Consider the following 23,966-nt stretch of genomic DNA (forward strand, 5'->3'; position numbering starts at 1 on the left):
TGCCTGTCATTTGGCAGCAAAAGGCAACATCTGTAGCTGCTTAAATAAATGAACACCCTGAACTGGAACCCTGGTCCAGGGCTGCTGCTTAACTTGGGATTACAATGCAAAACAGGACACGGTGCCCAGGCCGCCCACTCACTGCAGCCAGCCACGACCCGATCTGCCTGTTCAGCACTTCTGGACCAAGTATGGCTGTAAGATCAGCTGCCACAGCCCAGCAGGCTCTGCACCAGCACAGATCACCTGGATCAAGCTTGTCAAGCATAATTAAACAACTTGATTTGCTGCTCCATGTTATAAGCTGACTACCACTGTCCTATTTAGTCTGCACTGCTTTGAAGAAAATGCTTCATAATTCTGGACTAAGGAAATTCAGGTGAGTATCACACCTGGTTAATGCCTCAATGATTTAGCACCAGTTTACAGAAATAGTGAAGTAGAATTTGGTAACTGTTGGGGTATTATTGCTCTTACCCTTATTTAAAACTATAAGCAACCACAACACATTCAAATTTGTATGTAAATGACAGTATCTATGGGGAAATACAGAATCCTCATCATTCTGCTGAGTGCCCAGATTAACATCAGCTCATAGAAAGAAGAATGTGAATGTAAATCATCCTTACTTATTAACTTATCCTTAATGCTTGGCAGTGCTGAGTTAATGATCAAACCTGATTATCTTAGAGGTCTTTTTTCAACCTCAACAACTCTATGATTACAGATCTTCATACAACCCTCTGGAGACCTCCCAACTGAATTCTGTGCAGGCTTGGACCCACCTTCTTTCCCCGAGATTACAGAACCATGGTTTAAGGAGACTTTAGGTCTTCTTAGGCCACACAATTCTCACCTTCTTGAGATCCTCTTTGGAGAACTTCTCATAAGGATTTTGTTCCAAGTAAGCCATATGCTCTGCATTGTTGCTTCCAAATCCTGGGCCTTTCCCTTTCTTACCAGTAAACTGTTCTCCAAACGGATGGTGTAAAAGATCAAAATGAAGCATTGTGATCATCTCTTTCTTTATGAGTTCTTCACTTTTCTGCAAGTCTGTTAGAGGTGGTTCCACATTTAAGGGTCTCAGTATTGTTTCATTAACCTGCCCAGGAATAAAAAGACGTTTGTAAATATCATATACACCAAAGACAGTATTAAATTAATCAATCTCCTCTAAAGTATGAATTTTATGTATCAGCTAAACCCCTCAGAACAGGTGCCAAAATCCCTTGTGGTGTGACACATGCAGCAATCTCAGCAATTGTGCAGATGAAATACCTCATGACAACTTTGCTGGGGAAGTTTCCTGAAAATCAGCATAGTCAAACAAAGATTTCACTCTCTCATGATCTCCTTAGACTCTATTTCCTCCTATAATGGTTAAAGCCTTTATTTTTAATTTTTGTTCTTTAACAATGAATTTCATTTCTGCTTACTTCTGAGGGCCGTGGTAGATTCTTCTGCACAGCTTTGTGCATTCTCTTCAGTTCTTTGGCACGCTCCGCTTCTCGGAGAGCCTAAACAAACAAGGCAAGTGTTACTCCAGCCACTGTAACACAATTAGATGCTGCCTAGGAATGTATATGATATAAAAACTAACTGATTATTGCAGTAAAGATTCCTCCCAGTGTAAAGACTTCATGTTACTAAGCCAGAGCTAAGTAATGTGATGACAACATAATTTACTGCCTCTAAAGTGCATGGGAAGAGCACAGCAGACTAAGAGAAGAGACAACTTTGAAAGTCATTTCCAAGCATCAAATTCTCCTTCAGTCTCAACTCCAGCTTTCATTCTTTACACATTTCTCCACATGTGAAAACTGCTCTAACTCTTCAGACATCAAATCCACCAGGAAGACTCTTAAATTAGCAGCCAAGATTCTATTTGTCATCTTCAATGACTTAAAGTACATATATTACTAAAACAATACTTGTGAAAGTGTAAAAACATGAGAGTCCTCTTTACAATACACTTTTAAACAATAAATAACATGAAAAGCCAGTATTGTCAGGAACTTCAGGAACACTGACCAACGTCTTCCATGCTCTAATCCCAGCATGTCACATCTTCACTTGGAGGCAAGATGCTCTTTTCTTGTATGATGGTACAACTCAAGTTCTTTCCTCTATTCTAAACACATATATTACTTGTATTTGTTCAGACTTTTTATTAGGGTAAGTATGCACAAGACATACATGTACAGAACATGTGCCTCCCCAAATGGAACACACTAGGAATCAAATTCTGGGAAATGCTTTTCCCATTTAAAGATAGCAAAGCACTGGATTTTTTAAAATATTTTGTTCACTTGTCAAAGCATAGCTATTGGCAAAAAACTTCTCTGGACTCAAAAATCCCATTTATTTTTATAAAAAACATTTATATTTATGTAAGGTATATAACAAAATGAGATTTGCAACACAAGACTTAGGATAAGCAATAAATAGAAAAGGGACTGTTATTAAAAAGACTTAAAGTGTCTCTGGTTACTGGCCAGTACAGCCATTTAACTGGCAGAATTTAGGCTTGTACTTTATCCAGCCTTCCTTGACTCTAAACCAAAACAAAACAACAGGGACCCCACTCACAACTTGGCTGTCTGGGTAATCCTCTGGTACCAGCCAAGGGTACCAGTTCCCCACAGGGCAGATTTTTATCTGTGTGCTACCTGCCTGAATTTGTATATACCTGTCTAACCTTTCACAAACAGCAACTTTTAACCTTGACAGAATAACCTGAAACTGAAAAAAAGCACAATTCTCACGTGATTAAAATCACGCATGTGCCACTGTAGAAAAAAGCTTTGAATTATATTTTTATCTTCTGAGGGACAAACGCAGGAGGTAGGACACAGACACTCTTAAGGACTTCATGGCAGAAAATTATGTGATATGTAACATCAACAAATTAAGAAAATGATTTAGAGAGACAACTGATTTGGCCTCTGTGTGTATACTCTGAGAGCAGCAAAGAAAACATTTTACTTTGTTATCCTGTAGAAGAAGCTGTACCACTTCCATTAAACAGGTGTGAAACGATGAGAACCATACAAGGAATGCATTTTATTTTAAACACATCTCACACACTGACCTGCTTGCGGGCTTCTACATCAGCAGCATCTTCTACAAAGGTTTCATCGACTTCATGTTCTTCAAGTTCTTTTTCTGCGTTTTCAGGCAGAACAATCTCAAAGTCGTTCTTTGGAGCAGGGAGGGCCATGAGCCCCATGCGCAGGTGCTCCCGAGACTCCCTCTCCTGTGGGAAGGGCAGTGAGATGTGATGCTTCTGGATTCATACACTCAATGTAGCACAATACCCTGAGTGCAACACAACCAAACTCCATTCATCTGCATTAACAGACAGGAACAACACACTAATTATCCCCTGGCCACCTCAGTCTGCTGCAAAGCCAGAAAGCACCAGATCTGCAAACCAGTGGAGTCCACCAGGAATTTGAAGCCCCAGTTTCCCTTCTAGTAGCAGAAAGTCTTTTTACTATAAAAAGGCTAAGACAGAACCAAAGTATAAGTACATCAAATAAACCTTCTCCTTCAAGGTAAGAGGAGCTCTGGAATTTTGAACTTGAGGAGTTATTTTTGTGAGAACAGACCAAACACTTGGAGTGGATATCCTTAGCTAGGCGAAAAAAAAACCCTGTCAATAGCTCAGGTGGGAGATATTCAAAGCCACAGTCGAGGCTGCAGAACAGCCACATGAAAGGAGCTCCTAAGGTGCTACCTATTAGGTATATGCCCTTTTATACCATGTCTAATTGGCAGGGTCCATCTGGCTGATCTCCAAGAATGGAAACATCTGTTGCCAAAGGTGACGAAAGAGTCTGGATGGGACTCAGATTTCTGGACATCTCAAACCCAAGTGCTCCTAATGGCAAAAATTACACTCCTTTAGCTCGGTGTTGTCAACACGACAGACTGATGAAAAGGTCCTGTAGGTAAATCAGGAAGCCAAGATGACGAGGGATTTGAGGATTGCGTAGGATTGCAAGAAAAATGAATCTTTGCTCAAGATGAATTTCCTGCTCAGCTTCAAAGCTAGAAATAGGATGGAAACTTAACTATGTCTTCTCTGACAAACAGTTCTAGAGCGTGTTTACTGAGCGTACTGAAAACCATTCTAAGGGGCAAGATTTCTGTTCTTTTAAAGACAGACTGTATTTTATGGTGTGATGAGGACAGACCTGTCGGCAGGTGGAAGAAATAACATCTGTTTTTATTATAAAATTCTTTTCAACAGATGAGAATTAAAACCCCTGAAAATTGAGCACTGATTTCCACTTCTTAAATACTGCTTACCATTTGTTTTGCATAGGATGGGTCACTGTAATCTGCCATTCCTTCTTCTGGGTTGATGTTCAGTTTATCCCGCAGTGGAGTTCTCCCAGGAGTTGTGCCAAGTGCAGGTTTGGGTGTCAGTCCTCCTCGAGGAGTTAAGCTCTCTGATCCCTGAGAGGGTGTTCTAGTGAAGTGCAGTTAGCCATTAGTTTTTTACTAAAGAGTTCTACTTTAAAAAGTCTGAATATTGGGAAAATTTACACACACAAGGTCTATACATTCAATCTAGAATTTTTTCTTGGGAGGCAGTGAAACTGTAAAGTGCAACTACAAAAATCCTAAAAATAAATTGTTTAAACCTGTCAAGGTGTAACCAAGGCCCTGTCAAGCTGAAATCTAAGCACATCGTCATTTTAACAGAAGCTTCAGAACTCCACCAACACAAACTCCCACTGCTGCTTTTGAGAGAAGAGCTTATCCAGTCACCACGCATTATTCTGGCATACAGTAATCAGGACTGAATTGTAAGCTCTGATTTCCCCACCACCTGGGCAAGTCATTCACTCTGCAATCATCTGGCTCAACAGCTGTCCCACCTTGCAACTGAGTGAATCATCCTGAAAATGCCTCTTTGCTTTCACTGACTATTCAAGAAGTAATTACATTACAATAATTATCTTTAAGCACCTGTGGTTGGCAAAATGGATTAAGTCTTAGATTTGGTGGGCCCCAGTTGCTTCTCCTGTGGGAAGGAATATTGTTCTCTATCCCAATAACCTACTACATGAATGAGGTGCTACTTCACAGATTGATTATTTTTTCCCTCTGCTCAAGAATTTGGATTTTCCCACTGATAGAGTATTTCTGCAAGCAAGCCAAACTGATACACAGGTACTGCATTTACATGTACGAATCTGACCTTCAGAAGCTAAAAAAACACCACAAAAAAAATCTCAAACAACAAAATTAGAGTATCTCTACTGTTTAAAATATAAACCAACCCAAATCAACAGCCAGATCACTCCAGGCCAGATTCTACATTCATTTTGCACCACACTGACTCCAACAGATCTTCAAAAAAAAAACATGCATTGCTGGAGCTTCTCTTTTAATTAAAAGAGCAGGACTTTTGCACACAGCTTCTAAACAAAACAAATCTGCTTTGGAAAAGCTGCCATAAAGGTCCTTTTTATTTCATTCTCCACTTTTCCTACTAGCATGACACAAGTAAAATTAGAAGCTAAGTGGAAAAACCTGACACACAAAACGTACCAATTGTAACAGGTTTTAGCTGTATGGTGTTTGGCATTTGTGGGATATATATTTGTTCACTCTAGGAGTTAAACCAGCAATTCTGTACTGTTTAGATTGGCAATATAAGAAATATTTAATTTTGGACATATATGGCTTATAAAATATTTACTCCAGCTTTTCAAAAATTCAGTGTGGGTTTGGCTATGAGACCTCCCACATCTTCGACTCCAAGGTAATACTTTGGGAAGGCCAGGATCCACATACAGAATGACACTGCAACTTACTATTTATATTCCTGCATTACTCCAGAATAATTTATATTGCTCCAGACCACAGAAGGCCACATTTTGGATCAAAACTCCAGTGAGCCATACACTGTATGAATACAGATGAAGAGGACATGGCTGAGCCTTCTAAAGACACAGAGAAATTTGTACAACAAGGGCTTGAAATAAAAGTGAGTTAAAATTTGTTTTGAACTCTAATCATGAGATACTTCACACATCAAAATCTGCTCTGTCCACCCACCTCCAAACAGATACATGCCCACCCAGGCACCCATCAGAAAAGGAGTCTGTTTACCTGAAAGGTGTGGAAAGCACAGTATTTGGAGTCTGAACAACCTGTTTCTGTGGTGTTACCCCTGAAAAGTCACTTTCATGCAAGGGAGTATTAAGACCTCCTTTCAGGGGAGTATCCACATTTGTGAGAGCCATCAGATTCTGGGCCTCCTGAGTAACAAAAACAAGCAGTGCTTCACCAAGACATTCACAGTCACGTTTAACAAATTCAGTGGCAGTAATAACAACTGAAGAGTTATTTGAATATCGGTTTGTGGAAAGTGTTCAAATTTTCTTATATTTAACACCCATACACTGGTATTTATAAACCCTACTGTTCCGCTGAAAGGCATTTCAATCTTCATTTCCAGTAAAATAGGTTATAAACTGGCATTGCAAAAATGAGTGAGTTACTTACTGTTTCTACTTCTTTCAGTTTGCCAGACTCCATAAATCTGCAAGATTTGTTAGTGACTGAACATCCAAGTAATCCTAAGAATCCTGATTTTAAGGGGGAAGAACACACTTGAACACTGAACCCCAAATTCGATGAAGTTTAGCCAAACTGCACTTCAAAGAGAATGTTCCAAAAGAGATGGTTGCTATCCAGATTTTTGGTCCATGACTCAATTGGGGCTTTTATGAATAGCCCCCTTTTTAATTTCGTTTTTCCTTATTACAGTGAAGAATTAAGTCTCTCTGAAAATGAGCTAATTATACTACTGCAAATAGCAATTTTACTCCCAGAAGATCACTAATCCACCTAGAGAACTCTTTATATGCCTAATATCGTGACACTTAAAATGTCAGAGTACTCCATTTGAAGGTGAGCCTGACCACTCCTGCAAACACTGCACAGACTTAGGTCATGATCTACAGAACCAGGAACTCTTTTCTCTTACCATGGAGCTGCTGAAATAACAGCTCATTGTCAACTCAGAGGGTTGGGTTTTTTTTGTTTTGGAGTGGAATTTTTGGGGTCTTGTTTTGTCCTACACACTAGCTGCACTGATTTAATTTACCCATTTTCAGATACTCAATAAAATACTACTCAACGTTACCAGTCTTTGGAAAAATCCAGGCAATCAGAAGTTGCAAAGGCAGGTTTTGAATAACCTAAGTCTTAGGCCAATAAAGTGCTAGGAAAATATTCCTGCATTGTTGCAGTTAATTGCTACTTGTTAATTGAACTAAAAGATGGACAACATAAACTGTTTTAAGGAGATGAACTCATACATCTTCAACACTGAGAGACACCCAAGGGGAAATTATACAAGACACCAGGAGAATTGGTTAAAAACTTCACACAATATATGATTAAAGGAAAAAGAATCAGAATTTTTAGAAACATAGTGACAATTGATCAAATAGAAATAGATCTGCTTCTATGCCCTTTGGTGTCTCCTGAACACTGGCATTGCTTCAAATCCCAGTATTGCACATAATCTAAGGAGTGTTTCTCTGGTATTTACACCTTCTACTCAGTTGACCCCTGCCCCAAAACTTAAAACCCATTCTGTACATTTATACTCTACCTGCAGGATCCTGTCCTGGGCTGCTGGAGTTTTGGGAGTCCTTAGTGCTATGCTGTTGTTGGTTACATTATACTCAGAGAGAAGAGTGCTGGAAGCTGAGTTTGTGATTCCAGATTCCTCAGCAGTCTGCCGTGCAATCTCACTTGCCTGGCCGACTTTTACAACTTCTTCAAGCTCTGTATCAGATATCTGTAAAAGACAAAATACCAAGGCACAGTAAGATCCAATACAACCACAAGAGACACTCGATAGAACAGAAAGCACTGTTTGGTATCGGGCTTATAAATTGTTTATTATCAATGAACACCTCACCTGAGGAGCTGGAAGCACCAGTTTACTCCTTTTCTTGGTAAATTCTGACACTCCACTGGTCTGCAGAATAGCTGAGGGCAAGTCTGACTCTTTTTTCCGTTTCATGTGTTGCTTGTCCTTTTTGCGCTCTCTTCCTTCCCTTTCACTGTTGTTATGGAAAACAGAATTATTTTGGAACACATAGAGCAGCTACGAAGCAAAGCAAACAAGATGAGCAAGAAGGCTGTGCCCTTAGCAAAAGGCAGATAAGCTGAAATAAAACATTACGGGAAGACTGGAGCACCTTGTGGGTGATTAGATGTGATCTGCAGATCCTGCAGCAGAACCTACTACACGGCAGTGTAAGTAATGCTTTTAAGTTATGGAATTAGCCAACAGATTCAGCTTTTGGGCTGCTTCAGCTGCAATCAACACTGGATCAAGAAAAAAAATGTCAGGCCAAGAATTTCCCTTAGTAAAACAAGAGAATGTGAACAGTCAGTCCCTTTTTTTCCAGAAGCTGCTAAAGGAAGACGAACATTTTGTTTTACGGGAAGTGGCAACCAATTTCTCTTCTCTTCTCTTTTAATAAACATGGTATTTCCTTCAAACAGCAATGGAGGCAGTCAGTGAAATAGTAAGCTTCAGTCTGAAGCTCCTGCCCGACCCTCTGAACAAAGAGCCATACAAAAAAATCAGTTAGAACCCAAGTTACAAACCAAATTGTACATGGCATTGGACTGACTCACTCAGTAATTAAAAGCAGTTTTGGCAGAAGTAGTGGGGGAAATGCAACTGTACAATTAAATATGTACCCAAGACTGGCATTTAACTACTCAACTGTGCTTTCTGGGATTTTTTGGGTGGATGGGGAGAAATTAAGCATTTAAAGACATCAAGAACAACTCCATCAAAGTAATACTACAGGTAAAATCTACTTCTATGAGCAATCTTATTAAGATTATTACTTAAAAAAAGGACACTAAATACAAAAGCAAATTAACTACTAATAGAAAACAAATCTCAAGAAAATTAACATTTCGACTTAAAGAGCAAGAACACACATCAGAAACTTTATTCTGATAGATAAAAGATGAAGTAGAGGAAAGAAAAAAGGTTATCATAGACAAAAAAGTGAACTAGACCTTTTGGAAAGATAAAAACACAGAAAACTGAAAAGGCAGAGGCCACTTGCACTTGTATCTGTCCCACTGAAAATACATTTCCCACCCACATCATACTTGCAAGACTTAAAACACATATATATGGGTTGCTTTTTTTTCCAATACACTGTTCCCTCCTTATTACAACACACACTTACGATCGTAATTCTCCATCCAGGTCTTGCTGACGTAGTCTCCTGAAATCTGCATCCAGGGACTGGTAATTTTCCTCCGATGTATCATAAAAACCAGGGGCAGGCTTCTTTTCAAATGGAATTTCTGCATTGTAATCCACACCTCTCTTTTTTTTTCTTTTCTTCTGGATCTCAATTCCAGCAGCGCGAAGTTCTCGTCTCTTCTGGAGAGCAGCAAGACGTCTGAAGAAAGAGCAACACCACATGATTTAAAGTGCAGAATAAAGAAAAGCAGTCCCAGGATATGAAACCAAATGTAAGTTTACCGAGCTTCTTCCAGCTGCTTCTCCCTGGCTTTCCTCTTGGCCTTCTTTCCCTGTGTATTCGCCAGACGTGCTCGAGCCTCAGACAGCATTTCAAGCTCATCTACAATAGTACAGATAAACAGAGCTATGAATCTGCACTTAGAAGATGGGAGTAAGGAAAGAAGTGACAATAACATCAGAAAACTGTCTTTAAAAGCTGAGTCAATCAATCACAGGCATTCTGTGTCATCACTAATCTCCAAGTTGTCCCAATGTATTTACTGAATAATTGGCCAGATGAAATGAAGACTTTTAGAAAAAAGCCCAATGTTGAAAATAATTCAATTAGTATCAACAACAAATCAAAACTTTTACATAAAGAGGCAAACTGACCACATTAATGGAAGTAAAACTTCATTTACATCTTTATCCCAGAGTATTATCTTGAGAACTTGTTAATTGCATTTACTTCCAGAGCTGAGAGCACTGTTTTTGTGAACCTGTGATTGTTCAGAACCACTACTGGTCCATTCATGGAATTTTAACAATGTTCATTTTTCAGTTTATAATGTTGCTTTGTGCAAGGAAAAAACAAAAGAAATCCAGCAGTCCTTCTGTGCTTCAGAATGGATCCGTCTTGAGAGGTGTGAGCTGATGGAAAATGATGAAGATACAGCACTAAGAATGCAAACAAGCAGAGCAGTTGTCAAAGCAAATAACAGCCAGTCATGGTAACAGATGAAGATAACAGATAAGGAGGCAAAAAACACACCGAGAAATGGAAAACTGGAAAAGTATAACTGACTGGCCAGATACAGAAATAAGGTAAAATCTGTATGAAAATTAATGATCAGGGGGTAGTGGAGAAAAAGAAGAAAACCAAGGTTGCTGTGTAAACAGAAAAACCAAACAGATCAGATTTCTGTCAAAAATGGTAAACACACTCCTAACTCACCCTCATCCATGTCAATGGGATCTGGCCTGGCAGGTTTGGTTTCTGGATTTGGATCGATTTCTCCAGGTTTCAGTTTCCGAGGATCATCAGCAGTTTCTTCCTCATTGTCTCTCTGAGCAGCTTTGTCCCTAAAAACACATTGTAGGTGTCACCACCAGCTCTTTGTTTTCCCCCAGATTCGTAATAACCATCCCTTATATGTCTCCAAAGACTGATCATAAAGCAGTAACTTTGTACTCTGTACAATACATTAAATTTGTTATACAATCCACAAGCGTGGTACAGTTCCATAATCTTAAACAAGAGAAAGAAACCAACACAGTATTACATTACAACAATAAAATATTATATAAAACACAATACTGATACAGCTAGTAGTAAAGAAATCTCCTCAGGTAATCTTTAACAATAAAAACAAGAATTCAAGCAGTGTGACAAAATAAAAAATCAAGTTTTCCAGTATATTTTTCTACTCAACCAATCGCACCAGAATTAAGAAAGCTCACAAGGGAAAATGGCACATTCCTTTTCTTCTTGTGGCCTAAAGAAACTCTTTGTAGCACAGAGAGATGGTATCTGCACATTCAGCTACTTCAACATGTGTTTTATGTCTCTTTTCTCTCTTACCCTCCCACTCCTGCTGATCAACCAGTCAAAAAATGCCTGAACGGCCTAACAAAAGCATAAATCTTGACAGTCCTTTAGCCAGAATGACCAGGAGCAAGAAAAGATACACCTATCTCTATTCAAGCTCGTCTCCAGGTTCCAGGAGCTTCCTTCAAGCCAGACACAGTGCCTGAAAACAATCTTTAAAGATTTGCTTACGAAAAGACTCAGTCAACTTGAAACCACCCTAATTTACCACCATGGAAGAAGGGAATGACACATTGCTACAACAAACTCCACGGATTTCCCTGGTAGTCCTGGCTCGATTTTCCTCTAGGCAAGCAGAAACTTACAGCAGAAATTCATAGTGTTCCAAGCACTGTGCAGCAGTTCTCCCAATGATGGGGGCAATGGTTCTCCACTGAGTTGGCATCAGCTTGGCCAGGTGCAACAGTTTCTCCTCCTCCTCCCGAGACCACTCTGTCTTTTTGATGCTCGGATCCAGCCATTCGTACCTGTAATTATTGAAAAAATTAAGGATGACAGATCCAAGTTATTCATTGATCTGTCTTCAAGAATATTTTTATGACATATGTATTTGAACTTTAAAATGTATTATTTATCAGCACTTTTCATACAGATACTGCCTCTTCTTCCTTTTCCCATCTCTATTCTGGCAAAGTAAAGACTCACAGAATTAATCCTGAAAAAGAAAAGTAAGAATTGCAACAATCAAAGATAGAGAAATGGTAGAGTTGTTTGGTCTGGAGCCTTTAACAATTATATTACTAATCCTCAGCTATGCCAGTACGGTTACCTCTACAAGAAGTATTCTATTAAATATGTGCAGTTCAGTACTCGAGAAACTACGTCTGATTCTCAAATACATTCATACTGCATCAGTATTTGCATCAGTTTAAAGCTTCTATTTTTTGTAAAAAATTAAATTTCACAGCACAATTTCTAAACATTTACTCTCAAGCCAAACTCCCACTACATGAAATTAGAAAATTATATGTAAGAGAGATTACTATCTTACAATTTTACTTCCTTGGCAATATCCACAGATTAAAAAATGTTTAAATAAAGGGAAAAACTAATGTATATCATTTTAGGTGATCCTGCATTTGCTAACACTGCAGTCACTGGCAAACTGGCTACTTTTGTTCAACCACTTTCGAGCAGTAAGAATTCAAAATTTCCATGATAAAATCAAACAATGTTAAAACTGTTGTTACTTTGTGGACATAAATAAGTCTGTGGTAACACTTTTTCCTAAATTTCCACTAATTATGAACCTCATATACCCAGGCACAGCACCTCTCACTTACCATCTGGCTTTGCACTGCTTTGCTGATTTCCTATGCAATAATGAGGCAATACGAGACCACTGGTTTTTGCCATATTTCATAACAGCTGCTTTCAGAATTTCATCCTTTAAAAAAACATAAATACCCTTATGGATCACAAAAACTTGCAAAACAGAAAGTCTGATCTCAAGCAAAGGAGAACATGGTGAATTTCACAGGCTGACCCAGAGGAAACAGCACAGAACTGCTACTTCTTTTCCATTTTATTCTCAAGATGAATGAGGATTTGTATTTCAAAGGCCAATGAAGTCAATAAACATTAAATGAAAAAGACACGATTATTGTTCCAAACGTCACATATCCAACAGAACTTGCCAAATGACTACTTTCAATGCTCTCTAATGCACTAGTGTTTAAAGGCTCTTTAAGTCTCCCGTGAAGGACAGCAATAAAGAGGTAGGGAAGTGTTTGCCGGTTAATGACATCACAATTGGAAAAAAAAGTAGAATTGGCAGATACCTCTGGCTGCCTTGTTTTAAATAATACCATAAAATTATCTTTTTTTCATATTTTAATGCAATTAGAATAAAAATGCAATGGGTTCAGCTTGGGAGCCAGGTTGTTCACATACAACAAAGCGTGCACTGAGATTCGATCAAAAGCCAGAAGTCTTCTCAACTGTCTGTCAATCCATCAATCCCTCTCTCCCTTCCTCCCACATAGATGGGCTCATTATTTCTGGTTTATTCAGAGGAAGTGGTAATTTAAATGCATTTAAGCTATTCTTGCAGCCCTGTCAATCACAGATATCCCTCTCCTGTACCCAGTGAGTGTTCAGCAAGTCTGACACTGTCTCACACAGACACTGCTCAGAGCACAGCAGCTTTAACTGTGGGCTCGTGATCAGCTCTGGCTTGAGCTGCTACAGGCAACAATTAATGTAATTACTGTTCTGAAATGAATAATAAAACCTCTCTAGTGTGTTTTTTAACTTACTTGGTGCTCTATGGCACACAGGAGCTGTACTGGTGACATTAACAGGCTTTTTTTGTCTGTAACTGGTCATTTTATGAATGACCTGATATCACCTAATTCCACTTCCTCTGTTTTTAAAGCTGTATTTATAATCAAAATTTTAATTAAAAAACCCCAACACCTATTTTACCTCTGGTACTCAAAAACTGGTGGGCCAGTAACCTATTTGGGCACTGGAACAGGCTCCCCAGGGCAGTGGCCAGACCTCAAGCAGCATTTGGACAATGTTCTCACGCACAGGGTGGGATTCTTGGGGGTGTTCTGTGCAAGGCCAGGAGTTGGACTTGATGACCCCTGTGGGCCCCTTCCCATCCAGGATATTCTGTTGATTCCATTTACTGCACTGCTCTTTCTCTTTAACAGTCACCAAAATTTACCAATTATGGAAGACCCTAAGAATGAGGTGAAGACACTGTGGGTTTTCCTATCCTCTGCTGACCCCAAATCTAGCTGTTTCCTGGAACATCACTGATATATGACAAGTGCTTAAGAGCACACAGAGCACATTTTACCTTCTATTACTTTTTCCTCACTGCTTCCTGGAACCGTGTACATGCCTGGTGTTCACATTATGGAGTGACAGAGGTCTGGATTTTACAGTGCCAGGTACATCCTTCTGCATATATCTAATAAAACTGACATCTTTGATTTATCATATTTTCTTTTTCATGACCACTTGTGGTTCTGAAAGCTTGTGGCAGCAAAATTGGAGGGGGATTGCTCTTTTTTGGAACAACAATTTCTGTGTACACGACTCTTGGTGCTACAGATGAAGAGCCCACACCCAACAACAGGACAAGAGAAAAAAGACTGAAGTTGAACCAGTGGAGGTTTAGATTAGTTATTAGGAAATTTTTTTCATGGAAAGGGTTGTAAAGCATTGGTACAGGTTGATCAGGGCAGTAGTGGAGTCACCATTCCTGGAAGTGTTAAAAAAAGGGGTGGATATGGCACTTAAAGACATGGTTAAATGGTGAACATGGTGGTGGTGCTGTGTTGATGGCTGAACACTTAGTGATCTTAAGTCTTTTCCAATCCTAAAAATTCTAAGACTCTGCCTTTGCCATTTTGACATTTGGAAAGATCTTCAAGTGCAAGCGATTCCTGCTGCCTCATTCCCCTAGAGTGAAAGGAAACCTGCCTATGAAGTACAAGTTACACTCCAGCCTGTGAGAGAGACATCTCCTAGCACAGCACAGCCCATGCTTCCACTCCAGTGGCAGTGGGAACAGTTTCTCTGGGACAGAAGGACATGACACACACATGGCTGAGCTTCCCAACCTGCAGCCTGAGGGAAAAACAACACAAATATGACCTTTGCCCACTGAGGCAGCAGGAAGAAGGAAGGCACAGGCTAATGGGGAATGCAACCCAACTGATAGCCAAGGAAACACAGAATCAGTTGGAAAAGGCCTCTCAGATCATTGAGTTTAACCTATGTCTGATCACCACATCAATGAGACCATGGCACTCAGCGCCACGTCCAGTCTTTCCTTAAACACTTCCAGGGATGGTGACTCCACCAGCTCCCTGGGCAGCCCGTTCCAATACTCAGCCACCCTTTTCTGTGAAAAAATTCTTCCCGATGTCCAACCCAAACCTCTCCTGGCACAGTTTGAGGCTATGTTCTCTTGTCCTGTCGCTTGTTCCTTGGGAGCAGAGCTCGACCCCCACCTGGCTGCACCCTCTTGTCAGGGAGTTGTAGAGAGAGAAGGTCCCTCCTGAGCCTCCTCTTCTCCAGGCTGAGCCTCCCCAGCTCCATCAGTCGCTCCTCATCAGACTTCTGCTCCAGACCCTTCCCCAGCTGGCTGCCCTTCCCTGCACTCGCTCCCGCAGCCCCCAACCCCTCTGGAAGTCCCGGCACAGGGGCTCCAGCAGAGCCGAACCTGCCCCGGGATACCCCAAAACCGGAGCCCCCCGCGCAGGCGCACCACGACACCCCCCCCCCCCCCCTCCCGCGCCTGCGCACCAGTGAGGGCCCCCCCCCCCGAAGGGGGGACGAGGGCTCAAACCCCGCCGAGTCCTACCTCAGTGTTCCGCCACACGCCGCCTTTAATCATAATCCGCGGCATCTTGGCGGCAAAGGGAGGGGGGTCGAACCCCTGGAGCGAGAGAGTGGAGAGGGGACGGAAGCGCCGCTCGCCTTAGCGGGGCCGGCCGAGACCGCGCACGGTCGCCCTCAGCGGCGGCAGGTGCCGAGGGCGAGGGAAGCGGGTCCGGCTGCTCTGCCAGAAAAGCGGGAAGCGGGTCCGGCTGCTTTCCCAGGGAAGCGGGACCGGCGGCTTTTCTAAGGGAAGCGAGGCCGCGGCTCCTCCAGGGAAGCGGGTCCGGCCGCTCCGCGCATGCGCAGCCCCCCGCGCGTCCTGAGACGGCGCTCCGCGCTGGCGCCACCTACCGGCCGGAGGAGCGCACGGCGGAGGGGCCCGGCCGGCACCGAGCGGAGGAAGTGGGCTTTCATTGAACTCCTTCAAATTTCCCCAAAGGACGCAAATAAAGGAGGAAAGGGACAGCGGAAGGAAATCCCATCTCCCCAGGGTTAGGTTTAGAGGGTATTTTGTTAATTTCAGGAAAAAAAATCCGTGCGTTTATGTACAGAATCAGTTCTTGGCTGTGAGGGTGCTGAGGCACTGGCACAGGGTGCCCAGAGAAGCTGTGGCTGCCCCAGCCCTGTAAAGGCCAAGTTGGACAGGGCTTGGAGCAACCTGGGCTAGTGGAAGGTGTCCCTGCCCACAGCAGGGGGTGGAACAAGATAATCTTTAAGGTCCAAACGCAGAACTATTTTATGATTTTACAAGAGGGCAACATTCATAGTGCATTTGCATATTCACACTCATGCACACACTAAAGAAGCGTGTACCAGGTACATACCTGAATTTGGGAAACTTTCACAGGAAAGTACTCACGTCAGATGCCTTTGCACCTTCTTAACAGGTGAAGGGTTGAGTCTCAAGGAGTGGGGAGATCAGCCCTGGAACTGTCATTGTCATTCGGCTGTGGTCCCCCAGGTATATCCAACTGGGAGTTGTGTGGCTCAGAGAGGCCCCACTCAGAGGCATGGTGCTGGTCTCAGCCCACTGCAGTCTGGAGAGCTTAGGGGGTGTTAAGTACCACTGCTCAGAGAGTCACAAGTGACTTGGCTTTGTTCATAGCAATATTCCACCCTGGCTGCAATTCAGGTCACTAACTTTCTTTGAAAGTTCAAAACCAAAACGTTGTTCCACCTGGGTGGTTATTCAGGTAAGAAAAATAAGTTCCCACGGCTGTTAAAAACCAGGGCTGCTTAGCCAGCACTAGTTCCTGGGAGCAGATAGTGTTTTTGATAAGCTCAAGATGAGCTCAGCCCAGCTCATCAAGGCCAAGGCCTAACAAGCATTTCTGAGACCACAGTGTACCCCAAACAGGAGGATGCAGCCACACCATACAGGTCTGACTCACTACTATTCATTTATGTCACCTCCTGATTAACTTTTATTCGCTTATTTAGCAGATGCACGCAGGTAAAATGACAGCCTTTTGCTCAATTTGTCTCATTACATTTCCCTGTTTTGTCCAAAGTCATGATATGTTCGTGAAGAAAATTATGCAAACATTTTTGGTTTAAATAGGATACTTCAGGTTCATGATTATGATTCAGGAAAGGCTTTGATTTTTGTTTAAAGTATGCAGAAATAAAAAATATTACACTTTTAGCTACCAGAAAAAAATACCAACAACAGCTCATGTCTTACTTAAAACTGAATATGCCTCTACCTTTAATTTTCACCAACTTAGTAGACTGAGAATACCTTGGAAATCCCAAAAGTCCAGTGCAGTGCATAAGAAACAGAGAGCAACATCAGGAGTCATTAAACTGTTTTTTATTAGAGGCAGTGACCAGTAATAACTATTTTTACAAAATCATCAAGCTCCAACTGAAAATACCTTCTTGTTCTTACTTACAACTTGAAGAAACTTATATTTACAAACTCAAAAATTTACTGCAGTTTATTTCTCCCTCTAAACCAGGCTCCCTTCATCATCATTGTACACCATATTTTTAAACAACTGTTCTCTATCATATTTAGCCTTACTAGTCTCATCTGATATAGAGGCTTACAATTCTTTTTGTTTCCTCTTTGTACCTGTTCTTTTCAAAAAAATTACCAGAATTGTACAGTAACGCAGGGAAAAACTCCTCCAAGGTTGAGTAACCATTAATATTTACCAGAAATGCTTTTCTTTCTTCATACAGGCTAACATCCTTCTTTCTCACAATGGGATCAGGTGGCTTCAAGAGCTGAATCACCCACCTCTAACCATCATAGTTCAGACACAGATATTTACTGAAGTGACTTTACTGAAGCTGTGAAGAACTGGATCACTTGAATATCTTTGGTGATCTGGCCTTAAATACATCCATGAGTTTCAATACATTCTTGGAAAATTGTGTTCCAAATGGCAGAATGGCCACAGGAGCTCCGGAAGACAAGCCCCTGCTCAGGCAGGGCCACCCAGAGCTCATTCTTCAGGATCACATGCAGATGGCTTTTAAATATCCCCAAAGAGGGGAACTCCATTCCCTCCCTGGGCAGCCCTTCCCAACCTGTCTCTGACGATACCAGAAAGCCTCTAAAAGACATTATCTGCATTCCTACAGAAGGGCACACATCCAGGAGCAGTAAAAAAACCACCGAGTTCCACATTTACATTCTCTAAATTAAACCACAGGTTTGTTCTGCTGCTCCATGGAGTGAGCTGTAGCTCAGTTTGCACCAGCCCTCTGCTGTTGTCTTTCCTCACACAAGGGGATAACACACTTATCAAAACCACTTACCACAGTTCTAGCACTGTGAAACAGTAAAACAAACAAAAGATTTGTCTAGATTTGAATATAAATTGGAAGCAGCATCTATCTGGGTTCACCATACCCTGCACCAACTGCTGCATAGTACAGTAGTTCTTACACATGGTATTTTAGACTAACAGTAAAGTTATTAAACAAAATAAGCAGTTTCAGATACTGCTAAGATTTTCAATGTAACTAAAGAACATTCACAATTATCGGCAGGTTATTAACAGAAGTTATTTGAAAAGTGTATCATCTATTTTAACAAACAACACAGTAACTACCAACCTGAGAAAAGGTAAGGCATTTCATACTAGATTAACACTGGACATTCACATAAAATTCAAGATTTAAAGATTCTCAGTATCATAAAATATATGTTTTGGGACATTACCATTTCCGTCAGACTACTCAAAAAATTATCAAAACTGCATACAAAGTAACTGCTTAGCATCTTATACATACAGACATATGGAAAACATTTTTATGTCACAATTACCCAGTGATGACATACATATTTTGTTTCTGTAATTTTGTGAGATACTATTTTTTTCTCTTACAAGTATTGCAAAAGCACCTGGGAGTAAAGGAGGCAACTTTCAGCAGATGGGAGGTAGCATTAAGCCTCCAAATACACTGGTAATTTTTATATGAAAAGTTATTACTATAAAATATAACATGCCTTTCCTTCCCTCCCTTTAAACATTCTTTCAGTTAGAAAAGAGATTTTTTCTTATTAAATTTTTACAAGAAAATAAGTGGTGCAGAATAACTGTTTAAACACAGAAGAACACTGGCCAAATCCTAACTGACCTCTATTGAAGCAGTTACTCAGGAGAATGAAGAAGTGTCTCCAAGATCTTCAGCACAGCCTGTGCTAGAACTGATGTCCTCAGAAACACCTGCAGCAAAACACCTGCAGTAAAACCAAGTTTTACTCTCTAGACCAAAATGCTGGTGGCATCCATTACCAGCCATCGTTCTGGGCACAGTAAAGGAACATAAAGTCATGAAGAACATCAGGACATGCAAACCTCTCCAGAACCAAGCACCAACTTCCAATTCTCAACCTCACATTCCAACCTTATGCTGCCGCTTATGCTTCTCCAGCAGTTTTTTGGTGGGCAGCACCACATTACACTTTGCACACTTATACTTCTTTTTGTGCGTTTTTATGTGCTTTTGGAAAGCGTGTTTATCCACCGTGGAGTATCTGCACTTCCCGCACTGCAGCTTGAGGTGAGTCAGCAGGTGGCGCTTGAGGTGGCTGGAGGTGCGGAAGGCCAGGGAGCACTGCCCGCACTGGAACGGCTTCTCTCCCGTGTGGATCCTCAGGTGGAGCTTCAGGTTCCCGTTGTGGGCTGTGCAATAGCCACACTCCTCACACCTGTATGTCTTGACAGGCAGCTCCTTGTGCTCATAGAAGCAGCCAGGAGAGGACCTTCCCTCCCCGGTGTGTGAAGCCAGGTGCCGTTTCAAGGACAGCCATTTGCTGGTTGAGTAGTCACAGCTTGCGCACTTGAAATGCCCCATGTTCAAATGTGTGAGTCTGTGCCTTTTCAGGTGACTGGAAGTACGGAACTTCTTCTGACAAACGGTGCAGCTGTAGGGCTTCTCACCTGTGTGAGTTCTGATGTGGAGTTCCAGGTTGCTTAAAATGCTAGTAGCGTAGTTGCACTCTGCACACTGATAGAATGGTGGCTGAATTTGTGCTTGCACATCGTTTGCTGTGCCCCTCTGAACACCTCGCTGAACTTTACAGACTTCTGACCCAAGCAAGGAGCTGTTTGAGCCCTTGCAGGAATCAAAATCCCTTTCTGGATACATGCCTCCGTGGATTTCACGATGCAATTCAAGATTCTCTAAACACTTCTCAACAAAGAGGCAACTTCCAAACTCCTGTCCATTTTTCACATGAAGAAGGCTGTGTTTCTGCAAATGGTTTGAAGTTTTAAATGCCTCATTGCACTCTTTACACACAAATGGTCTTTCATCTGTATGTAACTTTAAGTGCAGCCTGAAGTTGTTAGGAACAGCAGTAACATAACTGCAGTGCTGGCACCTGTATGTTTGGAATGGATTTAACCTGGAAGGACATGCATCCAAGTTTTCCACAAAGTTATGATATGAATGATCATCTTGCACATCTCTGGCAGAGAAGCCTTGAGAGGCTTCTGATGTGAATAAAGGTTCCTCTTTGTAAGTGGCAGCATCCATTTGGTAAGAAGTCCGAGGAACTTCTGATCTATTCCCTGTAACAGCCAGGCTGTTGCTTCCATGGCTGTTTTCAAGGAATTTCTTTCCAGGGCATATTTTCTTATTGACCCACACATCACCTCCTTGCTCAAACTCTACTTCTGAATCCAGGATTCCCCCACCCAGACAATCATTTTCTCTACCAAAAAGAGAGTGAGAAACGTGGCCCTGAGAATCACCATCAGCTTTGCATATTTTGCTTTTACAGTACTTATTGCTCTGACTTGTATAACCATTAGCCTTTAACTGTTCATGAAATTTCTTGTGAAAGCTGAGATGTCCTTTAGTGTAGAACACCAGGTTACATTCATCACATGTGTAGTTCTTTAGAAGTCTTTCAGTTCTCTTTCTCCCACTCAGGCAGTTGGGTTGCTGTCCTTGGCACGTTTCTGTCCCTGCATGTATCCTCCTGTGTCTCTCCAACCCTGAGGTGCTGGTGAATGCTGCCTGGCAGAGCTCACAGGAATATGGTTTATCCCCTGTGTGGACATGGCTGTGCCTCACCATGCTTGCAAAATACAATGAAAAAAAGGTGCAGAACCTGCACTGGTAGAGCTTGTAGCCAGCATGCCAGTACATGTGATTTAACAGGTAGGATAAGCTGCTGCAGGAGTAATCACACTGAGGACACTGGTAAGGGGGTCTCTCCTTGTGTCCCTTCATGTGATGAATAAAACTCCTAGGATTTGAAGAAGCAAAGAAACAAATTCTGCAGGTAAAGCTAACTGGCACATCCAGACGTGTACAGTCCCTTTCAATTTTAATGAAAAAATTCTTGTATTTACTTTCTTTTTTCTTGGTCTCAGATTCCTGTTCTTCAGATCCTTTCTGCCTCCCTTTTCTTGCATTTATTCTATTTTTTCTTGCCTTTTGCAACCTAGCAATCTTCTTATGAAATTTAAGGTGATTCTTAAGATTGAAAGAAAAGAAAAAAGTTCTTTTACAAAAGCAGCACTTATGTATTCTTTTATCTTTATGAGCTGAATAAATATGTTTCTTCAGGTGCACACTGCATTTATACACAGAACTACAAAACCTGCACTTGAAACTCCATCTTCCATTCTCCTTTGTAGAAGAAGATGTTTTAGGAAGAGGTGTGATGGTCACACTATCATTCAGCCATGTTAAACCTTCTTGCTGGCTCTGGAACTCTTTTAGGCTTGCATGAGAAGAAACAACTTTTTGTTGCTGGTATCTTTTCTTAGGGAATGGTGTTAACATCTTGTAAATATGCTCTCCAGTAGTATTTGATTCAGCAGAAGTGAAAGCATTCATCTCAGGTTTCCCTACATCTTCTAGAAGTTCTTTAAAAGTAGGAGAACATCCATTAAGAAACGGATCAGAACAATTATAGGTAAATTTCTCTTCTTTCAAGCCGTGTTCCGAAAGAGAACTCAGAGTTTCATCTTCAAATTTGCTTATTTTCCTGTTATCAATTTCATTATCTCCATTCTTTGGGGCATCAGGATCTACAAGCAGATAGAAAAAGTCACATTTCATACAATCACAAATATTCATGATTAATTCATAGTAATAATCTCAAATTGCCTAATGACTTGCTTGCTCTTCATTACTTCTGCTTCCTTATTATTTCCCTCTCTCCACTTTTTTTCCCCTAATGCCTCTCTTCATGCCACCCTCTGCCCCCAACATTTAAATGCTGTTCCTAGTTAGAAGTCTCCTTCCTTCCCACCGTCTATTTTCACTCAAGGCTCTGAATTTCACAGAACACTGGATCCAGTTTTTAACAGAACAGCTTTATGCCAGAATTCCTACCAAAGTACTGACACCAAACTTTGCTAATGCTCCATTCTCACAAACACAATGCTTTTTCTGCGTTATTTTGAGGGTATTTCCCTGATGAAAGGCCACCCCTTTGCTCACTGCAGGAAAATGAAAAAGTACCAACTTCTTGTAGTTTCACTACCTTTCACAGGAGTCTGTGAAAGAACTGAGCATACTCCAAGCAATATTTTCCTTCTGCTGCATTTATTAAACTAACTTGAAATGTTTACTCTAAAATAAATTGGTTTCATAGCATTTCTATACGATTTCTTATTTCAAAACCTCGATATTTACTGTATTTCTTAAACGCTTGCACTAATCTTATTAATACATTACCTTCCATTTTAACAATTATCTCAAATTCCTTGTGGATTTCTGGTTGTTTCTGTGGAGAGCCATCAAAAGGAACAGCTGCAACATTGACAGGTTCCTCTTCATGTTTGGGTACCACTACCAACGTACACGATCTGCTTGTCTCGACAGTGTCAGCTCTGTCACTGCCAGCAAAGGACAGGAGAGGAGGAATCTTCTGAAAGCCATCATTACCACCACAATATTCTCCATCGCTGTATTTGATGATCTCTGGAAGCTCTGTTTTGCAAGATGATGTAGGTAACATGCAATTTTGACCGTATTTATCCGTGCCTGCATCACACCCATCACTTGAAGATAATTTTGATGTATTACACACACTCTCAGCAAAACATTTATCCTCAGAGTATTTGATACAATTGTCTTCATTTGAAACAGTCCTGTTTGCATCCCAATTGCCTACACTGCTACTGTCGTTTGAATGTTCCACTTCATTTTTTAGGCAAAGGCTGTTGTTTAATTTAAACTCCTGCTCCACCTCGGGAATGGACATTTCCTGGTTCTTATCATCATCCTGGAGAAAATCTTCATCGCTCAGCACAAAGACAGTGATTGGCAGCACAGTCTCAAACACCTCCGGCTCTGCGAACAGAAACAGACACAAATTATCGCAATTCCCCCAAAAAAAACCCCTAAGGCACCACGTCCACCATAACCCCCCCACAGATCCCCAGTGCGCATGCGCACATCCCGGCGGCCTCGCAGATTCGCCCGCTTCCCGCCGTTCCCGCGGTCACTCGGGCACCGCCGCTCCCGCGGGAGCCGCGCTGCGTCCCCGCCGAGGACAGCAGGCACTTACCGCTGTCTGCGGCCGGCTGCGGGATTCCCTCCCCGGCCGGCTGCGGCATTCCCGACTCCGTCGGCATCTCCCGACCCGTCCGTCCCCGCTCCGGACTCGAACCAGCGGCCCTGCGCGCCTGCGCAGCGGGGCGGGGCGGTGCTCCCGGCCCCTCCTGGTTTAGGGGAGAGGCGGGGGGCGCGGCCTGAGGAGCGTGTGTGGCGGGCGCCGCGCTGTGAGGCCGTCCGATGTGGGTTAAAACTCGGTTTTAAACCTGCTTTTAAGTGGTTTAAAAACTGTTTAATCACCCGGCTGGGCCAGGGTGTCCCCAGTCCTGGGCGGAATTGTTCGAATGCTCTGCGGAACCTATTCCCTGTTCAAGCAATTTTGATTGGTTGTTAATTCTTCTCCTGTAAAATGAGATCTCAGCTAATACCGATCAGACTCTTTAAGATCGGAATTGTGGCAACAGTAAAGTCCTCCCTCGCTGGGGACAGACAGCATCACAG

The 23,966-nt window shown here is 41.8% G+C and overlaps 2 protein-coding genes across 2 annotated transcripts in view; both read right to left on the reverse strand.

The window, feature by feature from the left end:
• The window catches only part of CDC5L (cell division cycle 5 like), a 31,866-nt gene extending 16,095 nt beyond the window's left edge, over positions 1-15,771 (reverse strand). The window contains exons 1-13 of the mRNA XM_082303401.1: positions 15,469-15,771; positions 12,428-12,531; positions 11,450-11,611; positions 10,491-10,618; positions 9,557-9,656; positions 9,255-9,473; positions 7,955-8,099; positions 7,643-7,831; positions 6,130-6,278; positions 4,315-4,477; positions 3,092-3,256; positions 1,437-1,517; positions 857-1,102 (exon numbers count right to left, since the gene is read on the reverse strand). Of these exons, the coding sequence (XP_082159527.1) occupies positions 857-1,102; positions 1,437-1,517; positions 3,092-3,256; positions 4,315-4,477; positions 6,130-6,278; positions 7,643-7,831; positions 7,955-8,099; positions 9,255-9,473; positions 9,557-9,656; positions 10,491-10,618; positions 11,450-11,611; positions 12,428-12,531; positions 15,469-15,513 (1,896 nt within the window). The 5' untranslated portion in view covers positions 15,514-15,771. The remainder of the gene's footprint in view (positions 1-856; positions 1,103-1,436; positions 1,518-3,091; positions 3,257-4,314; positions 4,478-6,129; positions 6,279-7,642; positions 7,832-7,954; positions 8,100-9,254; positions 9,474-9,556; positions 9,657-10,490; positions 10,619-11,449; positions 11,612-12,427; positions 12,532-15,468) is intronic.
• Positions 15,772-17,323: 1,552 nt separating this feature from the next.
• LOC309570369 (uncharacterized protein) lies at positions 17,324-23,595 on the reverse strand. Its single transcript, XM_082277128.1, has 3 exons — positions 23,479-23,595; positions 22,644-23,261; positions 17,324-21,991 (listed from the first exon to the last, which is right to left on the reverse strand). The coding sequence occupies exons 1-3, from the start codon at positions 23,543-23,545 to the stop codon at positions 19,338-19,340; spliced, it is 3,339 nt and encodes a 1,112-aa protein (XP_082133254.1). The 5' UTR covers positions 23,546-23,595; the 3' UTR covers positions 17,324-19,337.
• Between the last annotated feature and the right edge of the window lie 371 nt (positions 23,596-23,966).

Source organism: Coloeus monedula, assembly GCF_965178545.1.
Source record: "Coloeus monedula genome assembly, chromosome: 2".
Taxonomy (NCBI): Eukaryota; Metazoa; Chordata; class Aves; order Passeriformes; family Corvidae; genus Coloeus; species Coloeus monedula.

Excerpts from the sequence above, each read along its gene's own strand:
- LOC309570369 (XM_082277128.1), bottom strand. The coding sequence starts at position 23,545 with ATGCCGACGGAGTCGGGAATGCCGCAGCCGGCCGGGGAGGGAATCCCG. Across the intron at positions 23,262-23,478 it reads GCAGCCGGCCGCAGACAGCG|AGCCGGAGGTGTTTGAGACT; the intron begins GTAAGTGCCTGC and ends TTCTGTTCGCAG. Across the intron at positions 21,992-22,643 it reads GATAATTGTTAAAATGGAAG|ATCCTGATGCCCCAAAGAAT; the intron begins GTAATGTATTAA and ends ATCTGCTTGTAG.